Raw genomic sequence first — 14855 nt, forward strand, 5'->3', positions numbered from 1 at the left:
TTTGAAATATAGAAATGGAAAATAATGAAAGCAAAGGAAATCTAATTATCACAAAGGTCAACATTTATTAATACTCAAGTTATTTACATTGCATAAGCATCTATGAGCTAAGATACTGTGTACAGAAACAGATCTTGTAGAAAAATCTACGGAAATTATTTTGGAATAAATCAATATAAGGAAGAAATAAGAGACCAGTTACATATTAGCCAACTTATTGGGGATATAATGGGCTGCACCCAAAGAAAGTGAGCTGTGAATAAGTGATATGGGGCTTACGTTAGTAACTATCACTTTGTTTCCTGTATTTCAGTGAGCCTTAGTCATTACTACTAACTTTCTTTGCTAAAACCCCAATATAATTTGATAAACAGAAACATTCCAGCAAAATCACTAACAGCCTTGATTCTTGGTTATCAGGATTTGAATCCAAAAAGCAGAAACGTTACTATAGACATGCAAGCTGTGAAGGACAACTTTAGCTCAGCATTCTGTCTGGGAGTGTAAGTTACTATACAGTTTCCCCACAATTATTTTTTTAGACAGTAAATGTATACCTCTATAACTGATAACCAAGCACGTAAATCCCACTGGAATGAGTTTCCTCATTCCAATGTCACCTGTACGTTTTCTTGGATCTGCCCGAATCCACTTTTAAATTTTTGATCCAAGATCAACAGCTGCCAGTCCCACAGACAAAAAGATCTATATCATCAAAATCATGCTCCATATTTATTCATGCTCCATATCAAAAATCATGCTCCATATTTATTAATGGTATATCAGATAGCTCAAAATATCCCTCATCTTCAGCTGATTCAAAGGACAACCTGGAACTAGTTGAGAAACATGTGGTCCAGATGTACCAATTTTTGAAGATGCTAAATCAGTCTTTTGCGTCTTGATTTGGAGCAGAATACATCATTCCAACTCAGAAGATCAATTCAGGGAGATTCGGGATCCAGACAAGCAGTTTGGAGACCAACCGCGAGGTCCGGGGTTGCATTCTGGTAAACCACCACAACCTGAAGAAAGAGACCACATCCCCCGTAAAAGACACACCAAGAATGAGATCAGTCAAGGAATGCAGTTATTCTCCCATTCAGCTTGCGGTGGGGGAAAGGCAATGTTTTCCAGCTAAATTTTCAGAATGGTATTATGTGAACATTTCAGGATCAAAGCAATATTGTGGTCTGCTAAAGTAAATATTCTGCACCTACGTCAGGGGCGTAGCTAAGATTAGACAAGGGGAGGCAGCTGTCCCTGGGTCATCGGGATATGCTGGCCACCATAGCACCCACTTGACTTCCCTCCCACCCACACCCAGGTAGCAAACAAAGCACTCACCAGCTGGGAACGCGACCCACAGCCCCTCACCCACTCCCAACCAGTGAGTGCTTTGTTTCCCAGCTTATCAATTTCTCTTCCATTTGTAAAAGTAGTCGATACATATTTCAGCAAATCGAATACATAAAATGTCTATTGTGGCATACAAGAAACAAACCTGTAGCATACAGGAAAACTAGTCATGATGATGTTGCATTGAAATCAATGGAACTTACTCTGGTCATTACTAATTGAAGACCTATTCATTCCAATGAGATATAACCCTCATTAATTTTCTTTAATAATTAATAATAATATTTTTAATGATAATAAATTTTCTTAGGTTTCGGTAAGCATTGCAGTCAGGGGTCAGGTGATTTAGCAGACCCTGTGGCCATACTCAGCCCCAACTAGCAAGGAGGAAGGGGTGATATCCCACAGTACTGAGAACAAGGGATGTGCATGCACAGGTTCAGACGCCCTGTTACGGACCTCTGAACGGGTTCGAAGGACTAGCAGTTCAGCCAGTTCAACGGTGAAGGGTTTACTTTTAAGGAGCAGGGAGAGTGCTCCAAACCCCCCCCCCGGTCACGTTTCCCCCACCGGCGCTGTCTTTAAAAACAGTTCTGCGGGGGAGCAGCGTACCTCCTTGCTGCCCCAGTGCATGTCAGACCAGAAATGCCTAGTGCATGTATGCACATCACACTCATGCGCACACATACCAGGCACTTCTCGTCCAATGCTTGTTGTTTTGCTTGTTGTTGCTTTGCTAATTGTGTACCCCCCTTTGTCTGGTTAGTCAAACATATCATTCCAGAGAAACCAAAAGTACCTAAACATGAGATGCTAGCCATGATGTATATGGATGGACAAACTGTAGTTTTTCAGGGTCAGGATGGTACTCTGGGAAGGATGGGATTTGATGAATTGATATATAAGCTTGGGGACAGCTACCCAGAGGATGATTTTGTATAATGATGTCTTGTATGATCTTAGAGTATGATATGTGTGAAGTGTTGGTGCACCATAAAGGAGAGAGAGAAATGGGTTGCTTCTAACGGATCTGAAGGTTCAGATTCGGATCTGAAGGTTGCAAGGAGGTACGCTGCTGCCCCATGGGACTATTTTAAAGACAGCACCAGCGAGGGGAATGCAGTAGGGTTAAGAGCACCCTCCCTGCTCCTTAAGGGTACCACACACACCCCACCACCATTGAACTGGACGCCACCGGTTCCGTGCACATCCCTTCTGTGAACAAGCTGGTTGACATGACCATTCAGTGGATAGGACAAGCATCATTCCCTCCTTCGGGAGCTGTGCATGCTCCCGCTTTTCAGTCGTGCGTGAGTTAAAAGCTACGTTGGAGGGAGAGGAAGTGACTGTGTGGGAGGCGGGCGCAGGCTCCAATAGAGTCGTCCTGCCCAGCACTTTTATCCAGAATATTACCAAGGGAGGAAGAAATGCTGTCAGAGCCTGCCCCTGCCTCCCACATGATAAGGGGGATTGTTGGTCCTGTGGTAGCAAGCATGACTTGTCCCCTTAGCTAAGCAGGGTCCACCCTGATTGCATATGAATGGGAGACTTCATGTGTGAGCACTGGAAGATATTCCCCTCAGGGGATGGAGCCGCTCTGGGAAGAGCATCTAGGTTCCAAGTTCCCTCCCTGGCATCTCCAAGAAAGGGCTGAGATAAATTCCCACCTGCAACCTTTGAGAGGCCGCTGCCCGTCTGTGTAGACAATACTGACTCAGTCTGACTCGGTATATGGCAGCTTCCTATGTTCCTATTATCACTTTCCCCTCTTCCAACTTAGCCTTTTAATTCACACATGACCACAAATTAGGACAGTGCACTGCACAGCTCCCCAAAGTGGGTAGGACCTTGTCCTATAGACGTAACCGTGGTGTGAACAAGCCCAATAGATGCCCAATGAAATCTGCAGTAGAGCGGGTTGAGGTGGGGAATTAAACAGGCATCTTTGACACAGAGTCCCAATCCTGATGACTGCATGATGACAAAACGCCTTCTCGAGATACAGGAGAATAAGCCCTGTTCTTGCTTCCCCACATACACTTCAGTTACCAAACTCTTCTTCTGCTCAAATCATACCATTTGTGTGGGGGTCTCCAGGCAATTGTTCTTGCACCCAAAGGCTGCATTGGAGATGCTGATGCAGAACTCTAGGATGTTAAACGCCAGGAGGACAGCCATCATGCCCACCAGCTTTTTCTGTCAATGAAGCAGACATCCCAGCCAAAGAGAATCAGTTTCCATTGCATCATACATCATAACACCTGGGCACTATAATTCAAGGACAAATCAATTCAAATCGGGTCAATTATAATGATTTGACCTCAAATCGAATCGCCATTGACCTTTTGTTTGTTTTATTTGCCCATTCTACTGCTTCTGGTTCATTTTCTGTGGGGAGAGCAGGTCTGCCAATAGATTTTCTAGTAGAGCAGGTCTACCCGTTAAACCCAACTGGTAGACCAACTTTCCCCAGAAAAACAGAGCCATTCGAGTACTGTTTTTCTTGGGAGAACTGATCTATCCATTAGGTTTAATGGGTAGAGCAGTCCTCGGAGAAAAGCAATTGTAGACCAGCTCTCCTTTCTGGGGGCAGGAGGTCTAACAATAGTTTTTCTGGGAGAGCAAGTCTACCAGTTGGGTTTAATGGGTAGATCTGCTCTCTGTGGAAAAATCAGATCAATTTGACAGTTCACTAATCGAATCGTTCAATCAGATGGCAGGTGCCAGTTGCTTCAATTATTCAACCCAAGATTTTGCTATTCGATTCAAGGTCGAATCAAATCACAAAATCTGATTCATGCACACCACAAGTTGTCAAGACTCCTCCCTGGGATCCCCACAACAAGGATCCGGAATCAACTTCTGATGATGAAGCCCCATTTAAACCTTTGCAGCTCCACAGACCACTTGCTCTATCTGCGTCCTCCCGACCCTGCCTAGCTTCCTTGGAATCCAGAGACCTGTTTCCAGCTGACCCAGCATTCTCCTTGGACTCTTCAGCCCTGTCCTATTTGCTGCTTTGGCCCAGCTACCTCCCACTCTGGCCCAGCCAGTGAGTTCCAGTCTGACTTTCTGAACCTTCATCCCAACCTTACTGAAGCCACACCAGCCCTGCAGCCTCACTCCAGAAGGGGACCCCACTGGGTGACTGCCCTATTCGCTGCCTGGCTCAGAGAAAATGGGGTGTGTCCAGGGTGTGAGCTGTTGGGATGGATTTCCTCCTCCAGAACTTAAAGAACACGGGAGCAGGTCAACCAAGCAAAAGTAGTCCCAAGGGACAGATATCTGGCGTGTTCACATGAGAAATAGGGTAGGACAAGCATCCTACCCCGGTTCAGCAGCTGTCGCTGCTCCCCTTTTCTGAGTGTGTGCTAGTAAGAAAGCAAGACAGGAGAGGCCAGTAGTGGTTATTATTTAGCCTTTTTCTGAGTAGGAGGGCTCTTTCCCCACAGGCAAGCTGTGCCTCCTGCCTTCTTTCCTTACTAGCACACAATCTTAAAACGAGAGTGTGCCCAGTTCCCCAAACTGGGTAGGATGCTTGTCCCACCCTATATCTCATTGTCTGAACTAAGCATTCTTCTCCTCCCCTGCCACCCACACACACACCCAACACTGCATTGGCCATGGCAATCTTCATCATTAGGAATGACACTAGGAGCACTCTAAAGAGCTTCCTCCCTACAGAGAAGGCCCTCCAGACTGCCTGACCCACCCTTATGTGATAAGGCTGGATAATGTACCCACAACCCAGTCTCCATTGGACATGCACTCACATAAGGGAGGATTTCGTTTTCATAGCACACTGGATCCACGTCAGAGCTGGAAGAATACCGGCTGCATCTGCTCCAGTAATTATACATTGGATGGCATAACGATAAAGAGGTTAACACAATCGCAATGCCAGCGGCCACAGCGCTCACCACATTCATTCCCAGCATGCCTTTCACCTAGGAGTGACAAATAATCCATGAAGGCATCCTGGCTCTTTTGTGGCACAGATCCTTCTGAGAAGGACCCCCAGGCATTGCCACACAATCTCACCTGGACTTGAAGACTATGGACAACCAGAAGTGCACCTAGGTAATTTTGGAGCCTGGACTGGGAGATGGTGCCGGGGTCAGTGCGGGGGGGTGGGGGTGGCAGCGGTGAACTAGAGGCCAGGCTAGCCGGAAGGAGAAGCCTGGCTGCCGAGGGAGGATGGCAGGAGGAGAATGAAATGGGGCTGAATGGGGGAGACAGGGAAAACTAGGGTCACAGATGCTCTGCACCAGGTCAGCTAGTTTATTTTTTAATTTATTTGCAAATTTAAATACTGCCCAATATCCTTATTTCAATGTGGTTTACAAAAAGCTCTTCAGGGTTTTGCTCTAACCCAGCAGGCTCATCCTGACTCATCACATCCATCAATACCAATATAGATTTGTTACCAGGGATGGCTTGGGGTTCCTAGCAGCGGCCACAGACAGGGATCCTGAAATGATGTACTGTAAGAGATTGAAAGGAAGGTCAGAGGTAATGAACAAGACTCACACTGGCTATCTCAAAGCATCTAAGGACAATTCCAAGGGTAACGGAATCAGACAGGTTACCCCTTTTCCAATTACTGTAGCCATAAGCAATTTTTAAAGTTGGTATTATACACACAAAGAGAACATCTCCTACTACAGGGCCATAACCCTTACATATTCTAGATAGAACCCTTACATATTCCAGAAATGATGTCCAAATATTCTGATTCTGTTACTAACATATTTTGCACATTTCCAACACTACCTGCAGTATTCAAGGGTTTTGTAAAACTATGATGTTATAGTAGGTGATATTCTCTTGCCAGTGGGTATATATAATAGCAGCTTGAAAAGCTGCTTATGGCCAGCTACAGTTGTTGAAAAAGTGGTAACATGTCTGATTCCGTTACCCTTTGAATTGCCCCTAAGACTCTCTTGATACTCAAACAAAAGCCATTAAAGTCGGAGGATCCCTTCATCCGGATCAGAAGACTGTGGCCAGGAAAACATGTCCGAGGCTCCACAACTACTTATAATCCCACAGCAGGCTCATTCCATGTATGTGTGTATTTGTGTACATGTGCGCATGCACAAACTACCCAGGATCATTTCCGCTGCCTTATTAAACTAGGTTTGAAGCCACCACTGCAGCAAAAACTGTGTTTAAAAACAAAAGACTCGCCGGCACTAGGGAGCAGGTGACTTTATGGGGGGTGTTGTTTTTTGCGGGACTTACTTTGGGGTGAGGGCTTGCACTATTGCGGCCCCCCCCCCGACATTCAAGCACTGCTGTGCAGAGCAATAAAATCCCACCTCCTAATTACTGGAAGACCTTGTTGTTTTTCTTCGGCTTCCAAGGTTTCTCCAGACATTCCTTACAGATTTTTAAGTTGATCATCATCTCCAAAGACATATAGAAATGTTCTTTTCCCAAATGAATGTAGAGCACAGATCTGCATTGTAGTGAATTCTGTGCACAGGACTAAATTCTAAGCCTCCGCATAGCATTGATGGAACTGTGAATGATCGTTTCTATTAGGCAGCAAATCACTGTATTCCAGTGTGAACACAAATTGAGACAGGGACATCCGTGTGACATTTGAACACGGTGCATTATTTCTTAGCGCCATCTGCTGGCTATCTGCTGACAACTCAGGAGAAAGCCATATCTTTTTCAGGTCAGAAAAAAAGTAGTCTTGAAAAGGCACAGGTTTTCCCATGGATTGAAGGGAGATGACCAGCAGATGGCGCTATGAAATTATACAACATGTTTAAATGTCATGCAGACAACCTTTTAAAATGTCCCATTGCAGTTTGTGCTCATGTTGGAATCAATGGCTGTCTAGAGAGATCCACAGTCAGCACTGACTGCTTTGAAAAGACAGTATTTCTTATCTTTCATCAATATTCTTATTCTTTTAGGCACTCCCTTGAGCTCTCAGGCTGTTGGTAGCCACTCAGCAAAACTAGGATGGAGAACATTAGCGGTGTGCATAGAATCGATTCTGGCGGCTTGGTCCTAATTCAAGCCAAATTCAAACAAGACCGCCAGACTGTGAGCCGGTTCACGTTGAGTCTGAGGGTTGAACCAGGCTGAACAATTTAAGAGTCACTGTGATTCGGCTTGAGGGGCAAACTTGTAAAGGGGAATCTGGTGAGGGGGGAACCCTGCTTGCCTTAAAAAAAACCCCTCCTTATGGCGGATGGCGAGTGGCATGGCTCCGATGACAGCGAGTTGCCCTGTTGCCTCCCCTTTGGAGTTTTTTGCCCTGTCATGCAAATGGCCTCAGCACATGTGCAGAGGCCAGAAGCAGGCTGTGCTGGAGCGCTGGGCCCAGGATGGAGTTCAGAGGAGCCCTTCCACCTCCGACGACAAGATGCCCTCTAACCTCCCCCGCCCGCCTTAGGAGGTTTTTTAAGGCAGGCAGAGCCCCCCTCCATTGCTTGTAAAGGAGAATCCTCACCAGATTTCCCTTTACAAGCATGCCGCTCAAATCACCAAAACAGTTCTGAACTGGTTCCATTAGAACCGGGGCCAGTTTAGCTCAAACTTGGACGAGCACCCTTTTGGGGGATCCAGTCCAGTTCGAGTCCGAACCAGTCAAACCGGATCCACACAGTCCTAGAGAACATGTTCCATAGCATGATATTGATAAGCAACTGTTACTTTGAGATGAAGCCTGCAGAACTTTTCTGCACCCAGATATGAATTACCAAGACTCCAGTCCAATACGGTGTCATCACCTTCAGGTGAACGAATACGTAATAAGCAAAAGTCACATTTCCCATGACCGCAAAAGTCATCCCAATAATGCCTATTAATATCTGCGTGATCTGCAAAGACAACATTAAACACAGTATTACCATCAAATCACATGCCACAACCTGACCATCTATGCGGGGGGGGGGGGGGCGGGGGGGAAGAGAGGTGACATTTTCTCATTGAGAATATGGAACAATTCTTTGATTTGCTGCAGATCTGGCCTGCAGATTCAGGCTTCCCAGAGGATGCTAGAAACTGGCTCCATTCCCCAGTGGAGAAGAGCCTTAGCAAAATTCTGCTTGCCACACTTGATGGCTAATATTTCAGTCATCTCAACAGCATCAACACACAAGAGGTCAAAATGCAGATGTTGAAAGCAAGAAAAGGGGCATGCATTGGAGAGCTCAGATACTGGCTGGAAAACGCAAGAGGCAAAGCTGTTTTGCTCTCCCTGGACCATTTTTTAAGCTCCGCACTTTGAGGTCATTCACACAATCCACAACTATGTTCTACCCGGGTTTGGGAGCTGTGTGTGCTCCCAATTTTTAGTTGTGTGGAAGCAAGGTAAGAGGAAAAGGTTTTCCTCTTACCTTGCTTCCTCACAACCAAAAATTGGGAGTACACACAGCTCCCAAACCCGGGTTTAACACAGTTTTTGATTGTGTGAATGACCTCTTTAAATGCAGAGGCACATTTTTCTCAGGTCTCTCTTCCCATAAAGACCAACACAGCCACTGGCCTCCATCCTAGGATGGCCAGAACACTAGACTCCACCCCTAATGCTTGGCTCCACCCATAGACCTGCCAAAATGGAGGTACGGAGATAAGACGGAGGTATGTATTGTGCGGGGTTGGAACTCGAGAGATGATTTTTATCTGCTAGTTCTGGATGGGGTCACACTTCCCCAGAAGGAACAGGTATGCAGTCTGGGGTGCTTCTGGACACAACCCTCTTCCTGGTGTCCAAAGTTGAGGCAGTGGCCAGAGGTGCCTTTTAGCAGCTTTGGCTGATACGCCAGCGGTGTCAGTTTCTTGAGATAAAGACCTCAGAACAGAAGTACATCTGCTGGTCACCTCCAGACTTGAATACTGCAATGCGCTATATGTGGGGCTGCCTTTAGTCTGGAAACTACAGTTAGTCCAGAATGCGACAGTCAGGTTGGTCTCTGGGTCATCTCGGAGAGACCATATCACGCCTATCTTAAAAGATCTACACTGGCTGCCAATAAGTTTTCGGGCAAAATACAAGGTTTTCGTTATAACCTATAAAACCCTAAACAGCTTGGGACCTGGGTATTTAAGAGAACGCCTTCTTCGCTATGAACCACACCGCCCACTGAGATCCAGATCATAGAGAAGGGAGTCGAAAAGGAGAAGAGAGCCATTGGGAGGCCATTTTGATTCCAGCCACTCTTTCCCCTGGGTTCTATACTCACCCCCAAGGCCAGCGGCTCCCCCTGATAAAACTTCGGTGGTGGTGGCAATCCTCCGGCAGTCTCTGGGTTCATGGTTGGTGGGGAGGGGGCTTCTAGAGGACCTCAGAGCAGGTGTACTGATGGGAGGGGGAAATAACTGCAGTAAGGATTGGGGGGTGAGGAAAAGAGAGAGAAATAAAAATGAAAATTTTTTTAACAACTGGTATTTAAGAGAACATCTTCTTTGCCATGAACCACACCGCCCATTGAGATCATCTGGAGAGGTTTGTCTGCAGTTGCCACCAGCTCGTCTGGTGGCTACTTGGGGACGGGCCTTCTCCGATGCTGCCCCGAGGCTTTGGAATGCACTCCCTGTTGAAAGAAGAGCCTCCCCATCTCTGATAACTTTTAAAAAGGCAGCTAAGATGCATCTGTTTGCCCGGGCTTTTCATTAGATACTGTTTTAATTGTGTTTTTAATAGTTTTATCATTTTAAATTGTTGTGATGTTTAAACCTTTTTATCTGTTGTTATTACTGTTTTGTTGTAAATTGCCCAGAAACCTGTGTTTTAGGCAGTATATAAATGTGTTAAATAATAAAAGAAAGAAATAAGATGAAAGGAGTTCTCAGTCCAAGGGGTTGGATCTTGGATCAAGAGCAGCCAAATGTTTGCAGTTCAGCTTTTCTCCTGAGGCTGGCACTCTGCCACTAATACCTACTAATCAGCACATGCCACATTCCTACATGGAAATGCATTACAGGAAGTTTTTCACTCCTGGCTTTTAGTTCACCTCTCCTCCGGAATGGAGGTTGTGTGTTCTCATATCAGCCAAATTTACCCCGAAGTCCCTGCAAGCTATCGGGGAGCACTTCACACACAATTTGGGTTTTTCATTGAACATTAGAGTGTAACCCGGTGTATACTCAGTGGGAGGGGGTTGGGAATCCACTTTTTCCATTGGTTTTTGGGGGACAACTTTGAACTCACAGTAAAGTCTCACAGCAAACCCACAATAACGGATGTGTGGGGAGCAAAGGAGGGTCCACACTGCAAAAGGCTATGATGCATAAAATGAGGGGAAAGGCTCCCTACAACGGAAATTACAGCTACTTTCCTGCAGCACATTTACAACGTTGTAGGACAATAATGCATAATTAAAATTGGAATTAAGGCATGGGAGATATGAACACACCCTGCAGACAACGCAGCGACACTGATGTGGAAACACAGACAATCTGGAGGCCAGGGGTGTAGCAAAGTTGGAGTGAGCCCAGAGACAAGATTTTAAAATGCCCCCCCCCCCAACTGAAGCTCAGCTCATAAAGAAAAGAAATCTTAAATAAGGCTGAATAGTGGTTTAAAAAAGCATAGTTTATATATATGTACACACACACACACACACACACACACACACCCCTATGTGCCACAATAGAACATCATCCTAAATTTTTTTTTAAGGTTTTGTAAATTGTGGATGATGCAAGTCATTTAATGGTACTAGAGAAAGACATGCTGTTCTGGGAGCTCCAAGTCTTAACACTCACATCAGTTTCGGAGGATGAATACAACTGAAGGAAGCCCGGGTGGAGTCATTCATGTGACTTGCCTCTGGGGGCCCCCCAAGGCAGTGGGCCCCCAGACAACTGACTCCCCTTGTCCTGTTATAGTTATGCCCCTGCTGGAGGGGCACTTAGGTGATACGGTGTGTGTACGTTGCGGTGGGTAATCTGGAAAACGCCCTGGTGAATGCCACTGGGGCTGGACTCCTGCCTGCATTCCATTGTAACTGTTAAAAGCAAGCGTCTACGTAAGAGACCAAAGGTAGGAACTCCAGGGAATGGAGAATAAGACTATGGCCACAATTTCCTCAGAAATGGCTGCCTGGTGAGGGGGCGCTCTGCTCAGGAAAGGTCTCCTTTCCATGCAACTCTTAAAGGCCAATAGGGGAAAAGGCTCATTTCCTCTTGCAGTGAAAAAGGCCAATTCCATGTTAGGGATACTTAGGAAAGGGATTGAGAATTTTAAAAGGCTAATTTTATAATGCCCTTATACACAGTAGGGGCATAACTATAATAGAGCAAGGGGAGACAGTTGTCTGGGGGACCACTACCTTGGGGGGGGGGCAGAGGCAAGTCACATGACTGACATCCCCAGCTGCGCACCCACCTGGGCTTCCTTCAGTTGGCCACATCTGGAGTACTGTGTAGAGTTCTCGTCACTGTTATCTTAAGGGGGACACTGAAGAACTGGAAAGGGGAAAGTGGCCAACAGTCAGGGATGATGGGAGTTGTAGTCCAGGGTGCAGGTGGGCCAAAGCTGCACAGCCCTGCTCCAGTGGCATGCAGTCCTGGCCTTCAATCTGCTTGTCTCCTGATTTTTCCGACCCCCCTCTGGGCCCCATTGGCTTTCTCTTCCTTTTGCCAAGAGATGAGCCTGGCCAGGGAGCTGGGATTCCTTCTGGCCAAGCCAGCCTCTGCCCCGAAGCCAATGCCCTCTGGCCAGCCACTCCAAGCCCAGAAGCACACAGCCCCAAACGCTCCCCCTCCACGACGCACCCTTTACCTCTCTGGTTTCCAGCCACAGCACAACCCGAGATGGAATGACAGCTACAGACAGAGGGAGAGCGAAGTCCTTCCGTCCCACTTGGCAGCTGCAGGGCTTCTGATGAATGTTAGGGGAACTCAGCATTGCAAAATATGGGAAGTGAAAAGGAAGCCTGAGAGTTTCTCCCCCCTGCCCCCACCCCCACCGTCAGGAGCCCGCTGGAAACCTCTTGCAGTCTTCAGAGCTAGGCATTTGCCTCAGTTTGGAGGCAAACTGAATTGATCCCACCAGTAGCAGCTCCTTTTCCTGTGCCTGCAAATCCCCTTGCAATAGATTGATCTTTTGCCACAAGAAATGGGAGATCGATTCCCTCAAGCAACAGGTTCTCTCTCCCTCGTTCAACTCATACATCAGTAAGGAAGAGCCCAAAAGAATCACACTGATTTTGCCTTATGGTAAAGCGTTGGCTTTACACTACCTGTGCTTGAAGTCAAAGTATTATCATGGGGCAGATATCCATAAAAAGTGGCCTTCTACCGAGTCAGTCCATTGGTCCGATGGGTCTAACGAGTCAGTTCAGGATTGTCTACACAGACTGGCAGCAGCTCCTCCAAGGTTGCAGGCAGGAGTCTCTCTCAGCCCTGTCTTGGAGATGCTGCCACGGAGGGAACTGGGAACTTTCTGCATGCAAGCATGAAGATGCTCTTCCCAGAGCAGCCCCATCCCCTGAGGGGAATCTCTTACGGTGCTCGCACATGCAACCTCCCATTCCAATGCAAACCAGGGTGGACCCTGCTTAGCAAGGGAGACAATTCATGCTTGCTACCACAAGACCAGCTCTCCTCCTCAAGGGGAGGAGAACCTGCCTATTCCCTGGCAAGATCTCTTGGGCAGTCCCCTTACAATGACTTGGGTTTGCAAGATCAAGCTATCAGGCCTCATTCACGCAGTGCACAACTGCAGTTGTGCAAGCAACTGTGATTGGCAAGCCCCACACATTTTTCTGGGGTGCATCCTGAGAACCCAGAATTTCTGGGCAATCCTCTTTGAATTGCTGAAGTTAACCAGCATTTAACCTAGTTTATTAACCTGGATCTGATCCCGGTTAGCAATTTTGGTAAATGCTAATTAACCCCAGCAATTTAAGGGGGGGTTCCCGGAAATCCCAGGCTCTCATAACATGCTCTGGGGGAACACCTGGGCTGTGCTGACCATGGTCAACTCTTTAGCCATGATTGTGTTCCTTGTGTGAATGAGGCCTCAAAATACTCAACTCAGGACTATAAGGGTTTTCCTCCTGATTTTGAATACTTTTGCCAATCTCTTCCTATTCTGCACAGTTTACACTGGTTCTCTTAGTCACCCGAAGGAGACAGGAGGCTCTTGCTCTCCCCACTCCTTGCCTCATCCCATCTGCAGGAAATATTTCTTTGCCACTCTTCTGATTCTTAAAATTGCAGCAGGCATTGTACACACACCATCCATTAAGGCTAGGAGCTATCTGTACTTTAATTTTTTAAAAAACCAAACAAAAACACAAAACAATCTGAGCTTCTCAGTCCAGAAACATCGCATCCTGTACTTCTGCATTTCCACAGAAACTGCATTTCCACAGAAACTGCCTGGCTTGATTTTAGAAAATTAGTTGGACAAATATCGTGCCGTAATCACACACACACACACACACACACACACACACACACACACACAAATGCAGAAGAGAAACTGATGCAAGACATTTGGAGTGCTGTCTTTCTGATATTTCGTGCTGTGGGGTCTCAACAGGATCTGTCCCTGTTTTTGATGCAGAGGAGCTCTCCTTTAAGTGGCTTTTGGACCTTCCTGTATTGGTTGGGGATTATGGGAGTTGTACTCAGCGGGGAAATGCTTGACTAACAAGCCGAAGGTTGCCGGTTTGAATCCCCGCTGGTACTATATTGGGCAGCAGTGATATAGGAGGATGCTGAAAGACATCATCTCCGACTGCACGGGAGGAGGCAATGGTCAACCCCTCCTGTATTCTACCAAAGATAACTATGGGGCTCTGTCGGCGCCAGGAGTCGAAATGGACTTGACGGCACACTTTACCTTTAATCAGTAACATCTGGGAATCCCTGTTAAAGGGAACACTGATGGGGATACTGACATTTCATGCTGTAATGCTGAGTCGGGAGGCATATCAATTAAATTATTATAATTAATCATCATCATCAATGTGACACTAATTTCCTAGAGGTGCCTGTGGGCAGATGGGCTATATTGTTGGTAAGCAGCTAGAACTGCTTAGGAGAGTAGATGGTCTCTCCCTTCCTGTGCCAATTTAGCCACCTTTTTTTCACCAGACGAGGCCTCCTCTGCATGAGATGAGAAATCCACATTGTAATATTACATTACTAGCCGACCCCGCACAGAGCCTCTGTGCGCTCTATGGGGTCGGTGGTTCCCCCTCCACCCCCACCTCCTGCCCCAGTCTCTCCCGCTCTGCCTCCAACCTTCTGCCCCAGTCTGCGCCACTAGCACACTTCCCCACCGGTCAGGCACAGTGCGGCTCTAGCGCCCGCCCTCCTCTTGGGCGTGACTCCGCTGCCCACCTCCTCTCACCCCCACCGGGCCTCCGTCAGGCCTCCACGTCTTCCCGGAGGCCCAGTCACCGCCCCACCATGGCCGCCTCCTCCTCCTCACCACAGCCAGCCTGGACTAGGCCCGCCCAGCTCTGCTGCCCGCCCAGCAGGGCCAAGCCGCCGGCCACAACTGCCACCGCCTC

At 47.1% G+C, this 14855-nt stretch overlaps 1 protein-coding gene across 3 annotated transcripts; it reads right to left on the minus strand.

Annotated features, from left to right (window-relative positions):
• Positions 1-45: 45 nt before the first annotated feature.
• On the minus strand, positions 46-14735 carry LOC128332452 (membrane-spanning 4-domains subfamily A member 4A-like). Of its 3 annotated transcripts, XM_053266739.1 has the most exons (8): positions 14683-14731; positions 12110-12208; positions 9567-9702; positions 8082-8201; positions 5787-5843; positions 5133-5306; positions 3436-3555; positions 46-1025 (listed from the first exon to the last, which is right to left on the minus strand). In XM_053266739.1, the coding sequence occupies exons 3-8, from the start codon at positions 9636-9638 to the stop codon at positions 945-947; spliced, it is 624 nt and encodes a 207-aa protein (XP_053122714.1). In that variant the 5' UTR covers positions 9639-9702; positions 12110-12208; positions 14683-14731; the 3' UTR covers positions 46-944. The 3 variants fall into 3 exon arrangements, with proteins under 3 accessions (XP_053122714.1, XP_053122716.1, XP_053122715.1); XM_053266741.1 differs by lacking the exon at positions 12110-12208 and having other exon boundaries at positions 14693-14735; XM_053266740.1 differs by lacking the exon at positions 14683-14731 and having other exon boundaries at positions 12110-12221.
• Between the last annotated feature and the right edge of the window lie 120 nt (positions 14736-14855).

This window comes from Hemicordylus capensis, chromosome 7 (assembly GCF_027244095.1).
Source record: "Hemicordylus capensis ecotype Gifberg chromosome 7, rHemCap1.1.pri, whole genome shotgun sequence".
Classification (NCBI taxonomy): Eukaryota; Metazoa; Chordata; class Lepidosauria; order Squamata; family Cordylidae; genus Hemicordylus; species Hemicordylus capensis.

Bases quoted from the DNA above. Each gene is read 5' to 3' on its own strand.
- LOC128332452 (XM_053266741.1), bottom strand. From the start codon at position 9,638: ATGAACCCAGAGACTGCCGGAGGATTGCCACCACCACCGAAGTTTTAT. The intron at 8,202-9,566 runs GTGAGTATAGAA...TTGTCTTTGCAG, and splicing joins GGGAGCCGCTGGCCTTGGGG to ATCACGCAGATATTAATAGG. The intron at 3,556-5,132 runs GTGAGTGCATGT...CTTCATTGACAG, and splicing joins AAAACGAAATCCTCCCTTAT to AAAAAGCTGGTGGGCATGAT.